Source organism: Mus caroli, unplaced genomic scaffold (genome assembly GCF_978045245.1).
Source record: "Mus caroli unplaced genomic scaffold, Mus_caroli_1 scaffold_15, whole genome shotgun sequence".
In the NCBI taxonomy this organism is placed as follows: domain Eukaryota; kingdom Metazoa; phylum Chordata; class Mammalia; order Rodentia; family Muridae; genus Mus; species Mus caroli.
The window spans coordinates 11,760,358-11,788,137 of NW_028227270.1; the positions used below are offsets into that span (position 1 = coordinate 11,760,358).

Below are 27,780 nucleotides of genomic sequence, written 5' to 3' on the forward strand. Positions count from 1 at the left end.
AACTCGACGAGTGACCCACATCTTCAATGGCTTTGTCATACTTTAGTTGTTACACTTTTCATTTTCTCTGAGTAGACTCTGCCAAGGGGAACGTGGACAACAAAAATGAAGCTAAACGAGGTCTTGGCTTTGAGGAGCAAAGATGTGGGCAGAGGACAGAGAAGAACCCTCCTGACAGGGAGGAAGCATTCCAACACCAAACCTCCTGACTCAGTCATTCTACAGAACCCAGGAGACGATGCATTTGCTACTGTGTTGGTAAATAAGGCTCACGTGCTCCTTGAGTTGTTACCTGTTTCCTTTTTCTTCTTATTCGGAACACTTCTCAAATATATTTACAATGACATTATTAGCATAAGTGAAAGGCATTCAGAAATCACCATGTCTAATGATGATGGCTGCCAATGATGCCACTAACCGGGTAAGTAGCAGCTGCCAGGCCTTACAGCGGCATTTCGAAATTAGTTCACATACCAGCCTATGACTGGGTATATAGATAAGGACACCAAGCCAGAGGCGGGAAGAGAGTGCACAAAGCAGGTGGTAGACCCAGCTAATAAGCGATGAGTCACGCTGTCTACATGTAACATCTCTAGTACTTTGTCTCCTTTGGGTGAGCAATCACGGCACTCAATTAGGAATTCCATTTTGTTCTACTGCACTGTATACTATAATTGTATAACCTAATGCATCTTTCTTTGTTTGTTTGTTTTTGTTTTTTGCTTTTTTTGTTTTTTTTTTTTTTTTTTTGCTTTTTTCTCCAAAGTGAGACTTGGGGAATTCTGAGGAAATATCAAGAGGTCAAAGGAAGTAAGCTCAAAAAGTCTGGATGGCTTGGGAAGCCTTGACCCTTTATAAACACTGCCCACCACCTACCAAGCCATTCATGGCATTTTCAAGAATATATATTCTATATGGGAGCTGGACAGACAGCTCAGAAGTTAAGAGCATGTGTTGATTTTTGTGGAGAACCAGGATTTATTATGTCACAGGACTCATAACAGCCTGTAACTCAAGTTTGGGCGATCTGACACCTCTGGCATCCTGGGGCACCTGTCTGTGTCTGCCCATACCTACCCTCACACAACACATACACGTAATTTAAAGTGTAAATCAAATCCTTTAAAAATGCACAATTGTAAAAGGTTTTTCTTTGGTACTAGGAAGAGATATTTCGGAGTTAGGACTTGGAATATTCACAGGTTAAAAATAAGTGTGAAAACCACTGCTTTCATGTGCGTTTCCATGGAAATGTTGAAAACAACTTCCCAGGAAGACCTTGAGGCTGTATTAATCCTTGCCATATCCCCAAAATGTTGCCTCATTATATTATCCCCCTCCCTACAAAAGTACTTTCCGATTGTTCCTCACAGACAACTTGTAAGCTGATTAAGGCTTACAAAGTCTTGCTTTATAGAGAAAATGTTGAATCCAGAGCTCTGTGGGTATTAAGAAATCAATGATCAACAGGCAACCAGGCTCCCAACACCGGCCAACGGCAATGTTGCCAAGGCAAAAGGCCTTCTGTGTGTGCAATGGTCTAGGGCTGTCATGTTGAAAAAAAAAAAAAAACACATCTCAGCAAACATAATTTTGCATGGTGAACACAAGGCATCGGTGATATTGTACTACAGTTCTGTCCGCCTCAGGATTCCTTTAGGAGTCACATCTGAAGGCGGTGTCTGTCTGAAAGGAGTCTGTATAGCAGTGTTGACAGATTGCATGGCATTAGCTCTTGAAGTTCCTTAGCCCTGAACTCCGGCACCTTCCTCTGAGGAAAGCAGAAGACTGTATATTGGAATATGGCAAACGTGAAAAGGCTTCCCTAGGACAGATGTCAGGGGGCTACATGCAAGTTGTGTGTTGGGGTGGGCATGGGTGGACTGGTAGTTTCTTGTTCCCAGGAAACAGGCAGAGAATAGGTGAATCCCGAGAAATGTCGATTCCAGCCTAAGAGTCAAATAACTAACTCTTGCCATATTTAGTGAAAGTCTCTTGTTATCTTCCTAGATGAATCATTTAGCAAACTTATATAAGACACAAAAAAATTAATAAGTAACCTAAACAAAGTAAATATTTTATGAGACATTTGTACATTATGGAATTAGTATGAACCTCCTGTTTTGATATCTAATGGTGACGACAGTTCTATCATGCCATTGTCTCTCCAAATCTTAACTTTTTACTGAGACCTGTAGCTCGAGCTACAAGACAAGCCCTGCTCCTTGTCCATTGTAAACAGAGTTGTAGGTAATGATCAGCATCAGTGAGTCACTCTGGCTCTTCACTATGGATACGAGTGTACTTAATACATGTCTCCTGGTATCTTTTTCAGTCCTAAGTTTAATTGCTCCAATTGAGCTAAAAGCAAGCTACCTTAACAGCAAATTGCATATTTCTCTAAATATCTTATATTTCCAGAGCCATCTCTTTTAATAGTCAATAACACGAAATGATAGAAGGTAATAGACTATGCCAAGTGTAGTGCATGCTTATAAGCTAAAATAATCCTAGCAATCAGGAGTCCAGAGCAAGAGGATCAAGAGCCTGAGGGTACTCAGCTCTACATAGTGAGTTCTAGACCAGCCTGGGCTATGTAGAAATATTATCTCTTAACAACAACAACAACAACAACAGATGGATAAACCCAGGCATGGACATGCATGCGTGTAATCCAAGCCCTTGGGAAACAGATGCAGAAGGATCACACACGTTTGAGGCGATCTTGGTACAAAGCACGTTCCAGGAAGTGGTTCAGTTGGGGCTAAAGACTGAAAACTTGTCTAAAAGACAGGGGCAGGGGGTATGTTTCAGCTATTCCAGCATATCCAGAGAGTATTTATAGAAGATCAGATGTTTGAAGGAGGAGGAGGAGAAGAAGAGGAGGAGGAGGAGGAGGAGGAGGAGGAGGAAAGGAAGGAAGGAAGGAAGGAAGGAAGGAAGGAAGGAAGAAAGAAAGAAAGAAAGAAAGAAAGAAAGAAAGAAAGAAAGAAAGAAAGAAAGAAAGAAAGAAAGAAAGAACCCAGTCTATAAAAGTATTTCAAATCTTCATGTACAGCATACTTTTTGAGCATAGTGGGCAGTAGTTATTTTGCTAGGCAACACAGTCCAGATGAACATCCAGCCTTCATCCCCATCCTTCTTTCTACACAGATACAATGTGTTTACTACCTTGGACTCTCAGCAGAGAGAGAGCCATTTGCAATGTGGACAATGGGTAATCTGGAGGCTAAGCCAACAGTTAAGTATCTTAAAACCGCACAGAAATTCTGTGTCAGTGGGATCAAAAATTTGCTACCTGTCAAAACCACTTGAGTGCCTCAGGATAACCTAAACCACAATGGCCAGAATTGTCATCATTCTGTAAGTAGAAAAGCTAATAATAGTGATTTCAAATAAAATAATAATTTCCATAAAGAATATTGACTTGTGATTATACATAAATCACCCATCTAGGACTTAAAGACCTCAGCAAAAGTTAGTAGATATGATTTTTTTCTGAGTGAAGCTACTGAATAATTATATAAATATACATATATAACCATATAGACTATATCCAAATACACATAACACATTATTCATATGTGTGTATAAATGGCATGGCTTTGATCAACTCCAAAGGGTGTATGACAGTTAACATAGAAAAGTAGAAAATTAGTCTTGTTCCATAAACAAATGTTATAGTATTTAACCTCTGTTGAATAGCATGAACTTTAAAGCAATGCGAGGATGGGCTCCGTCAGTAAAGTGCCTGCTGCACAAGCCTGGGGGCCTGAGTTCAGATCCGCAGACCTGATGTGAAAAATAAAAAGCTGGGTGTGGTTGTGCATTGCAATAGTCCCAGTGCTGGCAGGGAGGGGGAAGGGCAAGGGCAGTGACAGGCAGGTCTTGAAACTTGCTGGGCAGCAGTCAAAGCAACCAGTGGTCACTGGGTTCACTGAGGGACCTCACCTCCAAAGACAAGATGGAGAGCAATGAAATAAAATACTTAATGTAGGTTTTTGGCTTACATATGCATGTGTGCACATCTACACATCCACACATACACGCTACACAGGTGCATACATACACACAGATATTATAGCCTATTTTTTGAATAATGATTACTATCATGAACTGACCATATTAAAGGGCAGGCTATGCAGCTATTGTCTCAAATTATACTCAATATTAAGTGTCTGGGTACACAGACGGCTAAAAATGCGTACTCAAGACATTTAATAAACGCCCTAAAAGCCTGACATTCTGAGTTGTTTGTTTTGTTTGAGGTGGAATTCCTAAGTGTTCCTAAGCATGCTATGAATACATGAATTCTGGGATGACTCAGCTCTCTGAGTACCTCAGACTCCAGATGCACACTATCACAGGAATCTTGGAGGATCTGTGCCTTGAAACAGACATCACAGCTCAACCAACCCTGAAGACAAAACCACTTAAATTCATCTCAGCCTACTTATTTTTGGTTAACAGTTTGCTAGCTAGTTGGAATTAGTCATTTACAATTCTTGTATTTCTTATAGCTTCAAAGATCTCTGGAGATCTTAGAAGTGGGGGAATTAGTAAAGGTATAGACTTACACACAGAATGGCCTTTCCTTTTATTTTCTTCTAAGGCTCAACCAACTGAAGGCTCAGCCTTATTGCTTATCTCTGACAAATACCAGAGTCTGCAGCATGGGGGTTCCTCTTATCTGCCCATTCCTCCAGGATGTTCACTCTGCTGTGATGTTGATATTTTGTGGTCTAGTAGCTTCTATGAGATGAGAAACCCCTTTCTCCAGTTAACTATCAGTAACCAAATATGGACTAAGTTTCTTTGTGTAATTTTTATTAGGACGTTTTCCCCCCTCTTGCATATAAGTTGAAGCTTTAGAATGAGCAAAACTCTCTAAATATTTTATTTGTTATGTTACAGTTTAAATGATGAAAAGGGGGTTTATTAACCAGTTGAGGCAAGTATCTAGCTTAATCTCACATTTATCTCTTTCCTGGAATCCTAAAAAAAAAATGATATAAGGAAAGACCTAGACTTCATTTTTGCACCCTCCTCTATTTTAAAATTCATTTAAAATATTTGACAAATATATTCATGTATGTGTACATAGGGTATAATGTAATGTTTTAACACATATGTCTATTGTGGAGTGTCTAAAGCAATGTGGCTAATGTGTGCATCAACTCACATTTATTCTGTGGATGGAACTCTTAAATATACTCAGTGATTTCCCAGGACGCAGTATATTTATGACTCCCTATAGACAGCACACATTATAACAGAGCAGATCTTACAAACTGACTCCTCTTACGTAACTGGAAGTCTGTGTGACCAGCATTTCCTGGATCTTAGATATCACCACTTATTCTCTGCTTCTATGGCTCTCACTGTGAGCTCTTACAGGAAAGCCAGACCATACAACCCTGCTTCCCTTGCCTATGCTCCTTAGAATTCATTAAAAAGAATAATGTCAGTGGGGCTGGGGATGAGGCTCAGCAGTCAAGAGCACTTGCTGATGTTACAGAGACCCCAGGTTTGTTTCCCTGCATGAATGCGGTGACTCACAGCTGTTTGTAATTCTAGTTCCAGGGAATACGATGCTTCCTCTGGTCTCTTCCCGTGCCAGGCACACATTTGGTACACGTATATACATGCTTAGGCAAAACACTCACACACGTTAAACAGACAAACAAACAAATGCTTTGGTGTTCAAAATGAATAGTTTTAGTATCATAGCCACTCATGAAAAATTTTTTAACCCCTGATTTAAATAACACAAATCATAGTGTACAACATGAGCTGTGTAATAATTTATACAAACTCAATATAGACTTGCTGCGTGGATACTTGAATCATATATAAGTTCAGAGAGACATTAACATTGAACTACCCTTTGTTTTTTCCTGTGCATGTATTGACTTCATGAATATATGCTTGATTTATGGTGAAATATTTAGGCACACATCAAATTGTCTCATTTTTCTATGATGCTGTTTCTGGAAGAAGGGAATATTTGACTCTCCAATAAAAAGACGAAGGATCTGAGAAATTAAATACCTTGTCACAGAGCGGACATCTGCTTCAGCTAGCTGCAGCTCTCCCACTAAAATCTATTATGATGATCAGATGAGGGGAGCCAAGGGAATCCATGCAGGTACTTCATTTATGCAATGAGGAAAGTTTATATTAAAAGTAGGAAATTGCAATTTGCATGGTCAATTACAGAGCAGTACATGAATGAACTCTCAGATTGGATTTGCGTATCAAAACCATATGCTGTCTCCATGCAACATGCAGAACAGCAGGCTGGAAAGATTTTCGGTGGCCCCATAGTTAAGAACTGTCTGTCTAGCTCACTGTGAATGGATAGGATCCGTTCTGTAGCAGTCACTCTAAACCAGGGAGAGCAAAATGATAAAGAGGGCCAAGCTCCCCCCAGCTCACTGACACAGGAACGTGTGTAAGTGAATATGTTAAGGGGGGGGGGCCTGCATCCACTAAGTGATCCCATTTTTAGCCCAAACTCCAGGATATCTCAAGTGGCACAGGGTGACAATCAGCAGGATAACAAATTCTTCTCTAGGTATGGCTGTACGTCTGCTACATGGATCGGAGCTCAGGCTCAGTCTTTTAGCCTCCCTCTTTAGATGGCACTGGGCTCTTCAGTGGCTTATATCATTCACAGAAAACCACAGTTCTCTTGGCTAGTTGTTTTGTGTGAAAGCAGATAAATACTCTTCAGGCCTCATTGTGGATATTTTTAAAAAGAGAGCTCACATTCTCTCCTGCCCATCCCCCCCCACACTTCTCTGTGCATTTTATATGAGTTATTTTTCTCAATACCGTCTCAATGTCAACTCCTTAAGATAGTTTCTGTACATAGAAACAGAGGGAGACATTACAAATACGTAGCTCTCCAAGCATTTACAAAAATGATCGATTTTAGTGGCTAGACATTTTCCAAGTATATCACATTATGTTTTTTTTTTCTATACTAATAAGTATTGGTATAACTTTTGGACTCCACTACAAAGATGTCAATTTTAACAGATTTCACACATAACCAGTTTCTCGTACCTCGTTTGCGAAGTGTCCTGGACTTGAAATTTTTATTTGAACCTGTGTATCCCTAAACCCTGACCAAGGAAGGGGCCTAAGAATCATCTTGGAGCTTGCAGGACAAGCAGAATCTCAGGCCTCCACCCAGATTTACTTAATCAAATTCAGCAATTGAACAACCTTTCTCGGAGATCCGTGTTTGAGAAACCCTGGCTTAAGCCGTGCGATTCAGCATCTGCTTAGCAACAGTCTCTTCCATAGTATGTAGTTCCCCACGGCTCCTGTTCTAGGTATCCAATCATGTACGTTAAATGATTTAAAAGGAAGAATGGGAGAGTCTTCCTACAGTCAACCTACAGCCTGCATGACCACACCCTGACTTTCTGTTTATTCTGTGTTCTGAGGTTTTGATTGGCTGTCGGTCACATCACTCACTACAGTCTCTGATTAGGTTTCCCATGGAGGTTAAAGTGCACTGTGTCAAGGGGCCACAGTCAGTGAATACAGGGGGTAGGCGTCTGCTTAGAGAATGATCCGCATCTTGGTCTCTCCCCTTTCAAACTGAGATGTTTTGAATCTTGTCACCCCTGCCCCAGCTAAGATAACAGGATATTGGTGATGAGCATGGGACAATCCTGCTTTGCTTTAGTGATTTTTGCTCAACAACTTAGTGGCTAGAGCGTGGCTCAGACATTAGGTCCTGTGACACAGCTGGCATAGGCCAGCCCTGTAACTCCAGCACTTAGGAGTCTGAGGCAGGGAGACTAGACAGTGAGACCATCTCACAGTGAACAAAGAATCAAACGAATACATGCACCTTGAAGACCTCCTCCCAAGGTAGAAATTATGAATTTAGTGAATTACAAAGTACTTCTTCATTTGCTGTTCCCACAAGAACCATGTACTTAAAAATAAATGTTTTGAATAATCAGTGTGCTAGTGGCAATATATATTGCTTTGTGAGATCAAACGTCTAGAAAATGATGCCTTGATATTCTTTTTTTGGGGGGGTGGGGGGGTATCGAGACAGGGTTTCTCTGTATAGCCCTGGCTGTCCTGGAACTCACTCTGTAGACCAGGCTGGCCTTGAACTCAGAAATCTGCCTGCCTCTGCCTCCCAAGTGCTGGGATTAAAGGCGTGCGCCACCACTGCCCGGCTTGATATTCTTATTTATTCCTCAATGTACCATGAACCAGACAGTCATTTGATACTGTTGGGATGCGGTCCTTCTGTGTAGCCTACGGTTGGCTTAGAGTCTCCCTCCCCAGATCTGCTGTCTCTACCCTCAAGAGCTGGAAACAGGTGCACACCTCCCTACTTAGCTAGAAGCAGGACTAGACTTCGAAAGCTACAAGAACTAGGGTTCAGAGTAACCATCCATGCTACGTTTAGACATCTGCAGGCGTTGCTTAGAAATTCATGATCACGTTTGGTATGGTACAAGCTGAGCCTGAGACAACATGCTTGACTTATTGGGTATGGCAGAAGCCAGGCTGAGATCCTTGGTGAGGCTGTGATGAACTGTAGAGGACATGAGATAGCAAGGAGGAGGGTGAGGTACCAACAGAACCCTGACACTGGAAAATAGTAATTACAATAACAAAAAAGGAATGGGGAGAGAGTGAAAGAAAAGGCTCTTTGTGCCACTAATCAGGCAGCATACACCAGCTGATAAGAGACCCCACCCCCGCATCCCCCATAAATGGCAGAGGATTATCTGGTCTGGCTTCAGTGAGAGAAGATGCACCTAATCTTCAGGAGAGAAACTTGAGGCCATAAGGAGTGGGGAGGTCTAGTGGGGTGGAGACAGGAGTGGGGGTGGGGTGGGGGAGTATCGGAGGGGAGGAGATATGAAATGAGAAACAGCAGTCAGAGGCAGGCCAGGAGGGGGATAATGACTGGACTCTAAGAAAAAGATTGAAGAAGAAGAATAAAAATAAATAGAATAGAAAATAAAAGGCTCTGCATACATGGATTTAAAAAAAAAACATGAAAAAGTAATACACATTTCCTGCACCATGGCACATTAACCCTATATTTGCTGGTGCTTCAAAAATGGGTTGGAGTGGTTTAGATGCGGTTTAAAGCAACTTTTCTGAGATGGAAGTAAATCCTGATTTAACATGGTGATAGGATACTGCAGCTAGAACTGAAAGTCAGAGATAAAAATTATAAAATAAGATGAACCCTTTTTTCACCCCTCTTGATAATTAAGGGCATTGTTGGGTTAGGACATGAGCCTTGACACAATGTAAAAATATGATTATATGTTTAAACTGAGGGTAAAGGTTAGCTTTGGTCAGTCTGATACAATGTTGAATCACTAGGGAAGAGAGTCTCCAGGAGAGATTGTTTAGATTAGGTTGGCCAAAGGCAGTGTCTGGAGGGGAATGGTCATGATTGCACTGATTAATAGGAGAGGTCCCTGCTTACAGGGAGGAAGGGACACTATCCTCTGCGCATAGAATCCTGGGAATTGTGTGCAAGTACAGAGAGAATACTGAGCATGGGTAAGCATGCATGAATGCCTTCTCTTTGTCCTTGGATGTGACATAACCAGATGCTCGAGCCCCTGCCTTGACTTCTTACATCGATGGACTACAAACCAGAACTACAAGCCAAAATAAACCCTTTCCCCCTTAGGTTGTTTTCTTTCAGAGTACATTATTATAGCAACAGAAATAAAACTAGGAAAATATTGAATATGGGCCAGAGGGAAAATTCCACTTTTGTACATCTGACCAAGTTTTTTTTTTTTTAATTTCAATTTACTCATTTTTAGTCAATAATGTACCATTCATGATGAGGAGACATAAACTATAAATGGTTCACTGTTACCCATGCTGTTCCTGGACAAATATCAGAGCATTCAGCTCTATAAATGAAAACCATAATGGCGGCAGTCATTAAAGTGCTCACACTGACAATGGAAACCCACATAGCCTATACATTGGAGAGGTTGCTGAAAGCCAGAATGTTACTTTGGGGGCTATAATTAAAGTTGCAGTACTTTAAAATCCCTTTGGCAGTGTCAAGAAACAAATGAAAGACCTACAACTAAGAGGTGCTACCCTTCAGAGCATACTTTGTTTCTCTGTGTATGTACACAAACCTGCATACTTGTTCTTAACTATTTGGTACAGGTCCAGTCACAGTGGCTTCAAACTGGAGTATACAAATATTTATTAATAATAGGATGGATAAGCAAATTGCTATTGGCTGTTTCATGGAGGGCCACCACAGCCAGAAGAGCCATGCAAAGAAACCATGCAAAGAAAGGTGGAAGAGACTGGAGAACACAAAATTGACAAGAAAAAACAAACAAACAAACAAACAAACAAAACCCTCAAAGTTTGTTGTGGCGATGCAACTGCATTCCTGCAAAGTTTATCTCAAGTGTGTGCATGTGTGTGTATACATGGAGACTAGACGCTAATACTGTGTGTCTTCCTCAATTATTATTATTTTTTTTTCATCTTAGTTTTTGAGACAGGGCCTCTCACTGAACGTGGAGCTCTTGATTTCACCTAATCTGGCTGGCCAGTGAGTTTCAGGGATAATCCTGTCTCCGTTCACCACGTCTCCATCACCTTTCTTCATTAAGCTACAGGTGAACACAACCATGACTTACTGATACGTGGATGCTAGAGACTGAGACTTGGGTCCTCATACCAACTATGCTTTACCCACTGAGCCATACCCCAGCCTCCGCGTAGAGTTCAAACCAGTCACCACATACTGATGCTATAAGAAATCAGGACAGGAATTATCTTCTGCCCTGAGTAAGTCCTGAGGGAGCGTCTTCAGGAGCAGATAGTATATGGTGGAGATTAGGGTGTTGTGCTGTTTGTGTGAGTCAGCACAGACGCATGCATTTTTGTCAACAGGAGCACAGTCACATCTCATACCAACTAATCCCATAGAAAGTGAAGGGCCGTACAACTTAGTAGGCAAAATACTGTACCAAAAGGAAATGCAGAATGAATACAAACATTAAACTTTTGGAAACTATCCTTCCCTACACAGTAATTGCCCTCACATCTTTCTCAGTGTTTCTGAAATGTGTATCTCCCTGATGCCCAAGGTGTGTCAGTCCACATTGATTTGCTTAGGGAAGAGGAACTGCCTGTTTCTTTTCCCCCATGAATGTCAGAATTCAGCACATAACCCAACCGTTTGTACAGGGTCCCCTGTTCTCTTCATAAGGGGAACCAAAAGGCACAAATGATTCAGCAAACAATCTCTCTGCCATCTGTGGTCAGGCATCTCAACTGTTTTTATCAAGGAGCAAAGAGGCAAAGTTATGGGTGGAAAAATCATTGTCCAAGGACAAGGAAGACATGAGATGAGGCTGTTTTCTGAGTATGAGTAACTAGATATTTCCATCCCTTAGAGCAGGGAGATCAGAGCAGGAACCTTTCCTGCAAACAGTGCACGAGAGCTTTGTGTCAGAAATGGTGAGGTCTACCCAGAGATGAAAGGAAGGCTTCTTTGTCTTTTGTTATGTTTATCTCCTTCCCAAAGTGACCACCCTATCACTAGAAACTGCTTTTACATCATCAGATTAATGTCATTGTTCAACAGGACATAAATCATTCCTTTGGATGAAAACATGGGTCAGGTTCAGCTAATTTTTCATCCTCTTCTAAACAATGTTGTCATCCAAAAAAGAAAAAAAAAATAAAGTCCTGATAACCAAGAATACTTTATAGACTTGAGCTTCTCGCTTCAACTCGTCTATTTTGCTTCCTTCTATAAACAAACCACAGCACACCACTCTTTAAGCACAGCAATGTTCAGTAGATAATCCACAAATCAATTAAAGACAAGGTAACTGCCAAAAGGGATCAAGTGACAAGCCTTTAAAAAATAATATTTACAGGATCCATGATGAAAATGTATGTGTCCTAGAAGAATTTGGTCTAGCCAACTTTCCTTCTAACACACAATTTAAAACTTGCATGCTTTCTGCTTTTTTTAAAGGTCCTGCTTGGTAATCCTATGTAGACCAGGTTGGCTTGGAACTCATAGTGATCTGCCTGCCTCCGCCTCCGCCCCCGCCCCCGCCCCCGCCCCCACCCCTGCCTCCCAAGTGCTGGGATTTTAAGTGTGTATGGCCAATCCTGACTTGTATAATTACTTTGAAAAACGGAGAAATCATTACCTCGCTGACCTTACACTACACAGAAAGACTTAGCAAGACCCAAACTCTTAATACTATGGGCTCTTCTGCTACTGTTAAATTATCACTTCTTAGTATTTTACTTAATATTTCCATGTGTGAACCTTTTGGAGGATTATAAGAAATAAAGTAGCAGAAAGCACATAAGAAATAATCTCGAATGTCTCCTTTACTTTTTCTTCCCCCTCCTCTTTCTCCTTGTATTTTCCAGTGAAGACAAGCAAACACTTATTCACTCATGAGGTCTCAGTCTGACCTGGCTAAGGACAAAGTCACAGATGAGATTGGTTTCCAGACTATTCCATCGTCAAGGGGCAATTAATTCTGAGTTACAGATTAGACACCAAGAACTGCACATCCATTCATAGATATACAGAATGGGTGTTTCGATGTATAGTTACATAAATGATCACTTGCCTGATGAAGGCTTTCCTGACATTCCCATGCAAAACCTCCTTTTCAGATTCTATTTTTTCTTTATTGTTTAATATGTTTCTTTTCTATAAAGACTCCATCCATTTTCCTTCTTACTATAACAATACCATAAAGTGAGCCTTTCCAAGGCATACGGGTGTGCTGAGGTCACAGTTGCTGGGGGCCAATTACCTTTTAGGAGCATGTATGTATAAGTGAGTATAATCAGCAACTATTAAAAACTTCAGCAAGGTAAGATCAAATAAATCATATTAAAACCACTCAACATTTGCTACTGGTAAATAAATAGACTACACAACACAACCATGTGAGTCCCAAGTGACTGCCTTGGCTGTTTGACTGAAAGTATTGAGTTACATGGCTTTAGCATTGAGTTGAATGGGGCTGACACAAGGGACAGAGACTTTTACAGGATGCAGCTTAGGGGTTCTTAATCTATCCAAGGGCGCAGTCCAGTCTCACCATTACTAGTCCTTCTCTACCTTAAATGCAACAAAGAGAATCAGAGTGCCCCATGCTTAACAGTGGTCTGAAAATTATTACAATGCATATATACCAAACACTTCCGTGTGTGCCAAACACCCTTCCAAGGAGTGGAATACACAGAAGGAACAAAGAAGGCGAAAGTCACTATTATGCAAAACTTATGTCCCAGAATTAATAATAGCTAACATTTACCTCAGTTCTATTTATGCACTGGGAACTTTACACAGCCAGCACAGTTAGTCAACATTACACTCTGTATAAAGACAAGAAACCGAGGTGCACAGAGTTAAGTGATTTTTTTTCTACTGTCAAATAGCTGTCTGTAAGTAATGATGTGGAAATTTGAACTCCAGTGTGACGGTGTGAGTGCCAGCCAACTCCCTCTGACTTCTAAAGTAAACTGGTGAGCATGTACGAAGTGCCTGGAAGGACACTGTCTGTAAGTCAGCTGTGTTATAGGATTCTGGGACCAGAAGTGGTCTCCGTAATGGCAGCTAGTCTCTAAACATATTTGAGAAGGGACATTTCAAAATTCATGAAGTGACAAGGGAAGTGTAGAAATTGCTATAAAAGAGGTGGTAGGAAGGCCTGTCTTGGAGTACATATTTTTGCTCAATCTGCACAATGACCTTATAAAGTAGGTGTTTTCATTCTCCATTTATAGACATGGCATGGGTTTCTGGAGGCCAGGAGAACAGCCCAGCTGAGAAATCAACAGGGATGGCATTTCAGCTTGGTGTTTGGTTCAAGGGCCAGAACCACCTAGTCTGTGCTATGTCCCTGCATAATGCCAATGACTGAAAATATTATCATTTTTATTAGGGATACATGTGGCCTATGAATGATTGGTTGTTTTCATGGTTAGTTTAGTAAAAATTACTCATAATTTGGGGCACAATAAAAAGACTAGCTTAACGATCAGGATGGTGCTAGAAGAATGGGTATACAGTTGGGGGAATGATGCCAACTTCCCTAACTGAGTCTCCTGGTCTTTGAGCAGCTGGCCAAGCAGCAATGGTTCTTTTTGTGACTAAATTTTACAATATGACTAGTGTGTTGGTTAGATGAAAAAAGTCAGCTGGAAGTCCAAGAGGCGGAATAAAAACCTCAGGGAGGAAACAGAAAGAGACCACATGAAACTGCAGTGCTCTGTCCTCCCCTTCTCCCTCCCTCTCTCCTCCCTCCCTCCCTTCATCCCTCACTCCTCCCTCCCCTCTCCTCCCTCCTCCCTCACTCCTTCCTTCTACATTCACTTCTCTCTCTCTTTTCTTTGGTTCCTTCATTCATCCCCAGCCACCTGCCCAGCCCCCATTTCTATTTTTGAAACAAGGTCTGTCTCGCTCTGTAGCCCTGTGTGGCCGGACCACTGTGGGTGGAGAGAGAGATGCCCCCCCACACACATGTTCCTTATTGCCCATCTGCACTATCTGTCTGGTTCTTGTGCTCCTTCATCCCTCTATCTATTCTGCATAAGAAATACTTTGAGACTGGGCATCTGGTACAGTAGCAGGATGCACACAAGGCTCTGGCTTCTTTCTTTAGACCTCAGGCATGGAAACAGTTATTCTTTCATTTTGACGACTTTGTTTAACACTACTTTAAGCCATTATAATTTGGCTATAAGAAAATTGAGATATAATTTAGTTATCTTATATTTTAATTGGTCTCTATATATTAGAATATGGTATGATCATTGGATGATATATATCAGAAGATCTTATATATAGTATTATATTATATAGTCTATTGTATCATGTATCACATACTATAAATAATACTATACCAGTACTATATTTTAGAGTAATTATCTTCCTATTTTACATGAAAGTGGGAGGTGTTATTTTACTCAGGGGAAGATTCTCGTTTCGAGAGACTATAGAACTCACACAGATTTCCTCCTGGGGTCGTGGAAGGTGGAAGGGTGACTACTCTTTGGTGTCCAGGCTGTAGGGTGATCTGTCACAGTTCACCCTCGAGCAAGCTTGTACAGACTGTTGAGCTTCATTCATAGCACAAACGGGCTGCTGGACTTGTTGCCTGTGACTGTTTGGTAGGACTACAGGCATGAGATAATGAATCCCTCTGGGACAGCTGCCCCAGCGTTCCCAAACCACGCTAGAACATTATAGTACAGTAGAACACTGCCTGGTACAGCATCCTAATATATTATAATATTCTAATTCTGTATTCCAATTCTTATAAATGTATATAAATGCACCTGCTATACATGATCTATTATCATTATTGTTATTATTATTATTATTATTATTATAGACAAGGTTTCTCTGTGTAGCCCTAGCTGCTAGAACAAGCTTTACAGACCAGGCTGACCTTGAACTCACAAATCCTCCTACTTCTGTCTCCCAAGTGCTAGGATAGAAGACATGAGCCACAATACTTCGCTTAGCTCCTATTATTCTGGCTTCTGATGTTCTGACACTCTATGGTCCTTGGTTTCCAAATTTCCTGTCCTCTCTCTAGGATTGACAGTAAACTGTATGCATCTATTGACTCACTCCAAGGAATTAAATGAGATGAGCTGGAGATCACCAGAAACAGTGGAAACCACCTGAGAATAATCAGATCAAAGCCATGATATGCAGTAGCTGCTCCTTGGACTTAGAAAATAATGCTCCAGGTCTCCAGATTTGCTGGTAGCGCTCACTCCCATCCTAAGAGAAGGGTTCCAGCCAGTGTTTGAAGGTGGACGTTGGCAACTTTGATTCCACAGTTACCGATTCCTGCGTATTTCTTAGGTATAGTACCATGCAAACCACTTTTCCTATGAGCCCCACTTACCCCTGCTGCTGTGAAACCCCACAGTTCAAAGAGACAGATCAGAGCCTGCTTTTCAGAGTGGATCAGTGCTTCAGATATTGATACCTTCTTGCTTAAGCAGGTATTACTTTATGTCTTCATAGCACAAGACCACCTGCGTCATAGGCAGTGCACAACGCTCTGGACCACTGTGTGCTGTAAAATATTCACTTACTACTCCTACATCAAGAGGTACTAGCTCACGCGATGTGTTTTACAAATCACGGTCTTGGCAATTCTGCTAAAACCATTTGAAAGTTGAGTTCGCCATTCTTTCTGAGAATTTCAGTATAGTAGAATACCTTATGATCAAATCAGTACAGGGGGCAGGGCAGTCAGAGCCATTTTTCTGCTTCAACCCGTGTAGCTCTGCAGAGTCACCTCTGTGCTACACACTTGATTGTTCCTTCCATAGACTTTTATGTGCAAGGCACCTACCCCATGGCTTGCCATGCAACCCGTCTTTGTCAACAATCTTTACTGAGAAGCCATGAAGATGAATGCTTTATCTTACTTCCTGGTGGGAAGACAGGGCGATCTTTACAACAGTAGAGATTTTATTTATTACTTTTTTGAACATTACTGGAATTTTCAACACTAACATTTTCAAGTCAACAAACAAACAAACAAACAAGCAAACCAATTTCCTGGTCTTCTCCAGCTAGAGCTCTCTGAGTTCCCAAACTTGTTAAACCTTTGCCCCATGATTCATTTCCAGCGTCTCCTATCATGGGCACCCGGCCCTGTTATTCAAGAGACTAAGTTTAAGTCATCCAAGGAAGTCATAGACAACATTTTTGCAAAGCTAGTCTCTTCTTCTCTCCAAAGCAGACGTGAGAGGCCTCTCTCGAGAGACGGCTCTTACACAACAGGTCACGACCTAGGGTCAATCGTAGCAAGCCCTTGAAAACAGAAGTCACCTTTGGAAGCAGCTCCCTGAAGCTGACAGTGATCCCATGGCTTTAAGCACCATTGGCACTCCATTCTTACTCCACAGAGCAGAGCTTGCTGTTATGTAACTCTGTCCTGCTTCTCTGCTCCCCACCCCCATGCTCCCAAGTCTCTCTCGCTTTTTCCTCTACTTTTGTGTCCTTGCTCTGACTTTGCTCTTCCCCACTGTCTTTTGATCTCCATATTAACAGCATGCATTTATGACAATTATCTATTTAGAAGGTAGGTGTGTGTGTGTGTTTGTGTAGGTTAGTGCGTACACATAGAGGACAGAGGACAAATTTGAGATTTCTCTCATTCCTCCATATGGGTTTTGAGCCACTGAGCCCTCTCAGCCCTTTCTCTCCTTCTATGGAATCAAACTTTCTTTAAAAGGCTATATAGAGATACTTTGTTCTGTTCCCCAAAATGTATTTTGTTCACAAAAGACTTGTCCCTACTGAAAATCTAGTTCCCAGTCTATTTTGAACATTGTGTAACTATCCAAGAGGTTATTTCTCAAGGCTCACTATACTTACCACATGTGCAGTCTTTTCTACCACTTTAACAAATCAGACCCATTAGCTAAATTTGTGCCTTTCCTTTAGCCTGAATGCCATCGTGAAGTGGAAGCCTAGCAAACGAAATGCATTTGAGCTTAAGGCTCCGGGTGCCATCTGTATCATATATTAACGGTCATTTGATATTCGAAGAAAAGCATGATGCAATACTATGCACACTTAAGAAAAATTACAGACTATATAAATATAAAAACATAAATATTGCCAGGCAGTGGTGGTGCACACCTTTAATTCCAGCACTTGGGAGGTGGAGGCAGACAGATTTCTGAGTTCAAGGACAGCCTGGTCTACAGAGTAAGTTCCAGGACAAGCAGGGCTACACCAAGAAACCCTGTCTTGAAAAAAACAAAAACAAAAAACCAAAAAATTGTCTTCCAGAAAAAATAATCTTACATGGGAGGAATCTAATGAAGAAATACTGGCTAGGGGCCAGGTCTTTCACTTGCTTCAATAATGAAATCATATCCAACATCTCTTAAAGACCAAGGGAAACATGTTATTTTCGTGTTTTAAAGACTATTGTGTATTAAAAAGAAAAAGGGGAAATTCACAAAGTGGTTTAAAATTAAATTACATTTAAATATTTTTAATGAGAAGTTTATTGCTTTGACTTCACGGAATGCTATGCAGTAGAACTGCATTCTCAGATGTAACTGCAGTGTGTAAGCATAGATGCTCACATGTGTTTATGTATGTGTGTCTGCATGTGTGCACACACATACATCTACAGATATGTAGTGACTCAGTGTATATGCTACTTCAAATGTAAAGCTATATGACAGCTTTATATATATATTTTTTTTTCATTATCCCATATCACTGGGCTGCATGCCCAATCTTTTAGAGAGCTGAGATGACTCTGGGGGTGGACAACTGCATTATCATCTCATTCAATTTGATTTGTGAAAGGCATGAACATAAGAGCTAGGGCTGCACACAGTACTCAGTGACACCAGGGGAGAGGGAATGAATGGCTGTGTCCTACCTAAGGAAGTCACAGACTCCAAAGGAAAGATGATGCAGATCCCATCCCAACAAACACGATGCATAGAAGAATTCAATTCGTCACCATGCAAGGGATTGACAGATGGAGAGGAAATGAATGAGTGACAAAGGTTTCCTGGAGGGACCTGTCCCTTGATGGCTACTGGAGGTGCTATCTTCAGCCTCCGACTTACTCTAAATAAAGCATGTCAGAAATCAAGTGTGGGACACATAGGTAATGGAGAACCCTTCTTCACTTAGACCAGGTCACGTATTTGGAAAAGACCAGAGCTTGAAACAAGGAGAGCTTGAAATGTCTGTGCCTTTGATTTAAAAAAAAGGGTGTGGGGGGGAGGATTTTATAACTCATTTGTAAATCAAGTACCACTTCTACTCTGCTATCTTTAAAAAGATTCTTCAGTTCATCCAGTCGCAGCTTTCTTCTATTCTCTCTACTCCGCAGGCGGATGCCTACAGTGTTAAAGAACTTGCTTTCAGATCTACATGGTAAGAAAAACCTAGAAGCCACACAACTTGGACACAATAATGTTGGAGGCTTGGTGATAGTACGTTCCGGGCATGCAACACACATAACCAGGCGTGGGATGTCAATAACAAGCAAGCCAATCATAGTCCTTCATGCAGACTTGCCACAGGCACTGGCTTGCCAACGTTCAACCAAATGTCTTAATAAATTAATATCATCATGACAGACGCTAGCTGTTTTCATTCTCCTTGTTAAACGGAAGCTGGTGAGCGCACCACCTATACATGCTGCTTGAACGTCTTTCTCGCATGTCAACATTTGCCTACAGATTTAGTACTGGATCTTTGTAACTTTCTTTCTCCAACTTTTCTAGTTCACTAAAAATAAATAAATAAACAAACAAATAAATAAATAAATAAAATCTAGGGTGAAAGTTTTCTGTCCGTTTTCAACAAATAAAGTCATTAATGTTTTAATCCAAATTTAAAATGTTTTCTCTGTAGACAATGTAATTTAACTAAAAAAAAAAAATAGTGCATATTTCTTGTATAAGTTTCTAACATTGTTGGTAGCTGACCTAAATAACAAAGACCCATTCTTAAGATTATGCAAACCATTTCCCTTTTATTTACTGTGGCTGCATCAGCTCCCAGCAGCAGTACAGCCAGGTATTTGGTTAACATTAACTAGCCTTTGCTGTGAAACAAAGTTGACAATATGTAGTAGGCATGTGGCTGAGAGTTATGTGATTTCCAGAGAACTCACTAGAAATGCAATACGCCTTACACCTTAACTTCGAAATTACGGTGTCTCATTCTTTGAGACAAACTTTAAAGTGAGTCACCCTGTGGGTCACAGAGTTAGCTTTGCAGTGTGGGTTTTGCCCTGTGTTTAACAGCCCTGGAGTTTGCTATTGTTTGCTGGGCGAATTAAATCAGCAGCTGTTCTGAGTAGTTAAAAGACTTAGCTTACAGTTTAGCAAGCATGTTTTCCAAGACAGGAATTGATTAGGCAAATGAATACATCCACCCCACCCCCACCCCCCAATCCCAGAACTGTAACTAACTGACAGGTTTTGTCAAGTTTACCTTTCAACTCTCAGAATGGGCTCTGAGAGTTGGGCAACTTCCTGCGAAGACCTCAGGAGGTCCCCGCATACCCAGGACTATTTCAAATGCTTACAATAGCTCAGGAGCTGAGCTGGACATTAACCCAACCATGTGAATGAAGGAGATTTCCTCAAAGTTTTACCTGTAAGGGACCTACAGCAGATAAAAAGGCCTCCCTTGCTACCAAAAGGAAATTGCCATACCTGTAGGACTTTGAGAAACGCAATCTTGTTCTAGTTCTTGGAGATGGTCCTGGCACTGCGACTCCCAGGGGATCCCAGACAAAAGCCATTTGTAAAGAGAGTGCTAAGATAGATCCACGGGAACAGCAGAATGTCAGAGCAGATACTGGACCCTGGGGCGGGAAGGCCCTTCAGGCTGCAAGAGGCACTTGTGGCTGAATGAGGGCATTTCTTCAGTGTGGTGGTATGTGCTGACAGAGAGGTGGCAGGCTGGCTGAGGCAGGACTGGAAAGGGTGGCCAGCACTTCCTGCTGCGTGACACTTGCCCTTTGCGACAGCTCTTGCTTCACCTAGACGGTCTCTTGTTGTTAAGAGTGAGAAACAACTCCCTTGAAACTGCTTTTAAATATAGCCCAGCTTAAATGGCAGGGCCACATGCCACTCCTGAAAAGCATAGCCCCCACCCCACCCCCCACAGACGTGCAGATCCACAGACCGGGAGGTGTGGTTCAATGGGTCAACTTTACTCTTAGTGTGAATGTTAAACAGTAGTGACCTGTAGTGAAAGGGAAAAATTACACATGGACCCAGGACTGGGAAACTTGACAAGGAGTATTAAATTTCAACTCTGGCTACCCAAATAATTTTTTCTTATTCTAAATTCTCTTAGATACATGGATGAATGTCGTTATTAGAAAGCCTTGTTAAAAAAAAAAAAGTAGTAATTGTTAAAAACAAAACAAAACAAACAAAAAAGCCCTCTCCTCCCTGCCAGTCAGTGTGAGATGAAAACAGGCAGATCACTTTCAGAACTCCTGGCAACTTTTCCCTCAAAGGGATGTCACTGTGTCACTTTGCAGAGTGAGTTATAAGGAGTGACTTTGACAGCAGAGATCAATGTCTCGTCCTGTTCTTCGCTCTTGAACAAATCCCTTAAAACGTCCTTCTTTCAAGTCACATAAAGGCTGGAAGCTCCATAGAGCTCAGTTGTGTGGTCTCAGAGTTCAGCGCAGGGAGACATGTATTTCAAGGTGTCCTCAAGGACTCAAGGGACCCTGGTGCCATCATTACTTCTCAGGAGCCAGTGGTATTTAATGATGACAACACAGCCTAATTCCATCACTCCCTGCCTAAGCACTGGCCTGCTTGTGACCTCCATTGTAAACCAAGGCAGGGCTCTACATGTCCAGGATAAGATTAGAGAAGCTTGGAGAAACCCTAAAAAAAGATGTTAACCCCCTCTGAACAGGACAAAATTGACTAATCGCCCTAAGGGACCATCTCCATGCCTACTAGGGTTAAAGATCCTTAACATTCTTTTTTTTTTTTTTCCTGGCTCCAACCCCAGCCTCGCTAGGCTTAAGATTTATTTATTTTATGTATGTGAGTACAATGTCACTCTCTTCAGACACACCAGAAAGGGCATCAGATCTCATTCTAGATGGTTGTAAGCCACCACGTGGTTGCTGGGATTTGAACTCAGGGCCTCTGGAAGAGCAGTCAGTGTTCAGTGCTCTTAACTGCTGAGCCATCTCTCCAGCGCCCCCCACCACCCCCAACGCTCTCGTGATTTGGGGGGGGATTAAAATGTTAAACAAGCTGAGCATCGAGCACAGTGGGGGAAGGGGTTTCTGAAAAAGCTACATGCTTTGGAGATGTGCAATACAGAAGGTTTTTGCCAGTTGTGTTCTTTCGTTATCTGACTCACATACTCAGTAGGTGAGTGGTAGCTGTCTAGCAGATCAATAACGCTGATGTTCAAAGTTCCAATCTAAAAGAAGACTTCTGGGGGTCAGCTTGTTGTATATGATTGTTTCACAAATGGCCTTTGTGCTTTTGGGTAAGGCTCTATATTACATATGCGGAACGCAGGTCCTAGGAGTGGAAGAAAACATCCATCCCTAGGCCCTCGGTCTTTATGTTGTATGAAACTCCACAGTTGCCTCTTGGCTCTCATTGATCTATTAATTTCTATTAGGGATAGCTCTTGGGCAATGCTGCCCCACTCCTGACGTAGTACCATAGAGATGGACAACTTCCTGTTTAGCAGAATGGCTTTGTATGGTGCTAGAGCAAGGCCATGTAGGAAAACTGGTAGACTTGTCAGGTAGAGAGGGATTTTGAGGGCTCATGGAAAGGGGAGGCTGGGTATGAAGGGAGAAGAATACACAGAAACAGGAAAATCCCAGTAGACCTGCTTTTCATCTCTCACAAAAGAATTGAAACCTATTCCTTACAGAAATCATATGCTTTGCAGGTAAAACAGCACCACTGATGTCTGCCGCATGTAGAAAGCTTCTGAGCCCCCAGATGTTGCGTGTTGTCATGGTTTTATTTTTTTCATTTGTAAATTACATTAATCTCATTGGTGTATGGTGTCTGGGCAGTAGATACATGGTAGACGACAGCTGGTAGGAAGAAGATGGCTCTCTTCTCTCTTCTCTCTTCTCTCTTCTCTCTTCTCTCTTCTCTCTTCTCTCTTCTCTCTTCTCTCTTCTCTCTTCTCTCTTCTCTCTTCTCTCTTCTCTCTCTCTCCCTCCCTCTCCCATATGGGTCCTAGGTATTGGACTCAGGTCATCAGGCTTGATGACAAGAACTTTAATCCACAGAGCCATTGAGTCATTTTTTTCTCCCCTGTAGTTTTCATAGTTTTATTGAAAATAACATAAGCCTTATCATTCAGTCTCAAATAGTTTTTTGCAAGTAATCATATATCACGTCTCATACACAGTATGTAATACATATGCACACATATATAGTTTGTTAGTTATATTTTGTTGATTTTTAGAGACATGCAGCCTTGGGTGGCCTGGAACTTGTTATATAAACCAGGCTATACTTGAATTCATAGAGTGCTGGGATGAAAGGTATGCACCACCATGCCCACTGCTAAATTTATATTTTAAAATGCAAATTTCAGCTGTAGAGGTGGCTCAGCAGTTAAGAGCACTGACTGCTCTTCCGAAGGTCCTGAGTTCAAATCCCAGCAACCACATGGTGGTTCACAACCATCCGTCATGAGATCTGATGCCCTCTTCTGGTGTGTCTGAAAACAGCTACAGTGTACTTATATATAATAAATAAGTCTTTTTAAAAAATAAAATAAAATGCAAATTTCAGTACTGTTTTTTAGAAATGGCCATTACTCCACAGATATGAGAACGTAGGCAACTGGAAAATCAAAGCCCAACAAACAGGGTGTTTTCTAGAATGCACCTTTGCTGTATTTATATTTCTGCCATCAAGCCTGATGACCTGAGTCCAATACTTTTATGGGTAGAAAGAGAGTCAAACATTGAAAATACTTGAGTTGGGCTGGTGAGATGGCTCAGTGGGTAAGAGCACCCGACTGCTCTTCCAAAGGTCCAGAGTTCAAATCCCAGCAACCACATGGTGGCTCACAACCATCCGCAAGGAGATCTGGCGCCCTCTTCTGGAATGTCTGAAGACAGCTATAGTGTACTTACATATAATAAATAAATAAATCTTTAAAAAAAAAATTAAAAAAAAAAAGAAAATACTTGAGTTAATTTTTACAAAGCCAAACTGTTAACAAAAACTAAGCAAAACAGAACCCTAAAAAGTAAAATTTATCCCAGTAAATGGAGGAGCCAATTGTTATGCACACGGCTCCGAATCCTTAACACCCACCTCCTGCAGCAACTTAAACCTTATATTCTGCAGCGTTCTAAATAAAGCTTTCTACTTCTTCTTCTTCTAATTCTTCTTCTGCTTCTTCTTCTGTCTTTGGAATAGTTCTACCAGTTTTGTTCCAAGATTCCAGATGCTGCAAATGACAGATTTGGGTTTTGGTGTCTGACCTAGAAACTCAGAATTTCCTTTATAGGGAGACAGCCACTCTAAGTTAAACTGAGACTCCTGGGTATAAATATGGGGGAATTTAAATGTAAGCACACATGACTTCATTTACTTCCATACCAGGTCGTGAGTTAACAGGACTCAGGGAGGTGTAGAGGGTGGGAAGGAGGTCAGAGAAAGAGAGTTACAATGGTGGGGCTGTGCTATGGTGAAATACGCTACCTCAGGAAACCAGAACAGTCAGATAAAGGGGCTTCAGGATAATGCTGTATTTTGAAATAGTTGTTGGTCAAAGACTCAAAGCTAGAAGTTTTTTTTTTTTTTTTTTTTTTGTTGTTGTTGTTGTTGTTGTTGTTGTTGTTTTTCTTCGAGACAGGGTTTCTCTGTGTAGCCCTGGCTGGCCTCGAACTCAGAAATCCGCCTGCCTCTGCCTCCCGAGTGCTGGGATTAAAGACGTGCGCCGCCACGCCCGGCACAAAGCTAGAAGTTATAGAAGCAAACATTAGCTGTGCAACTGTCAGCTACCTCTGAAGAGGGCAGCATTATGATATTGGAGTTTCAAGATCCTAACACTGACAATAGATATGCTAATGTGGAAGGGACCCACCCCCTAGTCAAACAACTACAGGCATAGAAGGACTGCTTCCAGAGTGGGAACAAGCTAGCCTGGAATGGAGCTCTTAATCAGTTATTTTCACATACCCACAGCTAGAAATAATAGTGATAATGAAAAAGACTCAGTGTTATACATAACAACAGGAATCAAAAAAAAAAAAAAAGGAGAGGCCATTGGCTTGCTTGCGAAGGATGAGAGGTGAGGGAGTGGTTAGAGGGAGGGGTCGTGGGAGGAGTCAAAGGAAGAAAAGTGATTGGATTGGATTTTAATTAAAAAAGTAAAATTATTAAAAGATTACATTTTCAGAGTGGTCAGTCACAAAAACATGTAAGAAAAGGAAGTTTAACCACTCTCAGGGACTTTTTTAGAACAAATGTTCATGCAAGACAAGTTCCCGTGGCTTACAAGCAGCTTTGTTACAGGAATTGTTTATTTCTGTGAATGGAAGTGCTGCAGTTCAAAGAAAATCCTAGCATTATTCTGCAGTAAGCACTTCACTATGATCATTCTAAACCTTACGTGAGTTCCATTTGATTACAGGTCAGTAATTGCATGTTCTGAAGTGGAGACCCAATTACTTTATGTGCTGGAATGCAGTTGAGAGCATCAGAGGAGCGTGGTTTGTATTTTGATCATCCGGAAATGTATCCTACTCTCTTAGATGTGCCAGGATTTAAAGAAATAAATTGCCATGGAAATGTTGAAGTCACTAGGACATGGCATAAAATAATAAGCAATAGTCATACTTAAATATAAGAATAATGGACCGTTTCCACTGTGGATTGTAGACCAAAACCTTTACTCAAGTTTTCTGTCTATCCTGAAGTATATATAGAAATGATTTGGCAATTTGAATGATAATCAGGTTAAGCCTTTGCTGATAAGGTAATGGAATTCCTAAACACTTAAACAGGGTTGGAAGAAGGGCTAGGAAAATAGCTCAGCCATTGAAAAATATGTGTGTGTGTGTGTGTGTGTGTGTGTGTGTGTGTGTGTAATTTTTATTACCTTCCATTTCCTGAATAAAACAAAATAATGAAGTAAAAAAGACCACCATCACTATTACATCCAAATTATTGTTACAAGAATGTGCCTTTAAGAATTATATTTTTTAAAGGAAACACCATCAGGTAGCTGTAGAGGGGAGGGGCAGTCCAAGCAAAAAGTCCTCAGAGCTACAGTGATGCACAGAGGGCCACGTGGTCTGGCTGGGTTTCAGTGCCTCCCCCATCTGCTCTGACTTCAGACGACTTGCAGGGTTTTATGAGAGGACTAAAAATGTGTTTTACATAAAAGCATCCTAGACATACACACATGCATGCACTTAGTCACAAAGGCACACACATGCATGCACACATGTACACAGGCACACATGTGCTATGGACACCACCATTAACAATGTAAGCTTTTAGGAGAGTATAGAAGTTACTTTTATCCTGTTAAAAGCATTTTCTTTTTTTTTTTTTTTAAATCATCCTTTAAAATTGGTTACAAAATTCTATTTGATCTAGTTTTTGTTTTTTTGGTTTTTGTTCTTTGTTTTTTGTTCTTTGCATCAAGATTTACTTGCCAGGGATAACTTTGTTTCTCTATTTGTTATCTTTTTTTTTTTTAACCTTAAGTAAGAATAGGATTACATGATTAAGTCTTAAAGGGTTAATGTTTTATTTACAAAACTGAAATTATCCCTGTCTTATTTACAAAGACTGAATAAAAACAACAAAGAACGACTCAGGAGTTGTATAGGACATTACCAGAACTAGCTGATGGAATGATTTCTAGTTGTTTTGCCTTGTGCTTCAAATGTAAAAACAACTCTCTCTCTCTCTCTCTCTCTCTCTCTCTCTCTCTCTCCCCCCCCCCCTCTCTGTCTCTCTGTCTGTCTAAAAACATATGGGCTATGAGCACAGGTTGTTCAGTTGGTAAAAAATTTACAACCCTGGATCCGACTTTGTTTCCCACTTGTTGCCTGCCCACCAGTTAAGGTCAGAAACGATGTCTTCTCACTTATCAGACCTTTACTAACAAACCAGCAAAACAATTTTGAAATTGCCAGACTGCAAAGCAAAATTGCTCCCTCAAGACTAAGACAAAAAGAGCTCAAATACCAGAGATTTCTAAATAACAACAATCTCATGTGTCCAATTGTGGTGGCATAAATTTTTCCACAACATTTTTTTTAATACGCCAATAGCCATAAACTTTCCTGTTCTCAGGCCCTAGCTGTTGGCCATCTCCTTCAGACCCCCCTGCACCCAAATACATCTTGAGCATTGATTGAATGGTAAAAAAAAAAAAAAACCAAAAAACCCAGCTGACTGTCAGATGACTTTCCTCTAGCTCCTCATCCTGCCAACATGATTTCAATAACGGTTTTCTGCTTATTTTGTAATAAGAACATGAGATATGTTATATAAGCCCTAATAATCAATTTCCAGGCTTCCAATTACTTTTATTCTGTTTGATCACCGAGGAAATTGAGGTTTACAAAGTTTAAATAACTTATTCCTGAAAGCATAAAGCTAAGGAGTAGCAGATGTAAGGTTAAACCTACGGTCCTGTTCCCTACAAAAACCTACAGTCTATGTGCCGAGAAAGTAAAGAATGGGAGAAGGCTCCTCTGAAGGAGAGGCTGATCATGGCAGAATCATGGCGGAAGCTTTAGATTTTCATCGGGAAGGAACCAGACACCATGGCCAACAGTTAACTAATCTTACACAGCCAGACAATGCCTCTAGCCACTATTGTTAGCACTGAGGCTCAGACACGTTAAGTTTCTGCTATCATAAAGTCAGTCTATGACGACAGACACGTGAGTACAGGTTAGTTCCGTTCATCTCTAGATCGTGGCTTTGCTCTTGATGGCAAATGATTTTTTAATTGATAACTCCTGGAAAAAGACTGAGTTTGGAGAGGCACTGAAGCTGAAGGCAGAGCCTGAGTAGGTTCAAGCATGAAGAGCCATAGAGACTGTGAACTTGGGCTGCCCACCCCTGAAGCGCATGCGCATCAGCCTGTGTGCGCTGCTCAGGGTCTGGCATTTTCCACGTGGGAAAGAAATGGAAATACTTTTTTTTTTTAATTAAAAAAATATTTTT

General features: G+C 41.1%; 1 protein-coding gene across 6 annotated transcripts in view; it reads right to left on the reverse strand.

The window, feature by feature from the left end:
* Pde4d (phosphodiesterase 4D) overlaps positions 1-27,780 on the reverse strand; it is a 1,452,168-nt gene that overhangs the window by 287,809 nt on the left and 1,136,579 nt on the right. The window contains exon 1 of one of the 6 annotated variants that reach the window (XM_029468216.2): positions 20,269-20,471. The exons of the other annotated variants lie outside the window; for them this stretch is intronic. Within the exon in view, the coding sequence (XP_029324076.1) occupies positions 20,269-20,357 (89 nt within the window). The 5' untranslated portion in view covers positions 20,358-20,471. Of the gene's footprint in view, positions 1-20,268; positions 20,472-27,780 lie in introns of those variants that run through there. 6 annotated transcript variants of the gene reach the window in all.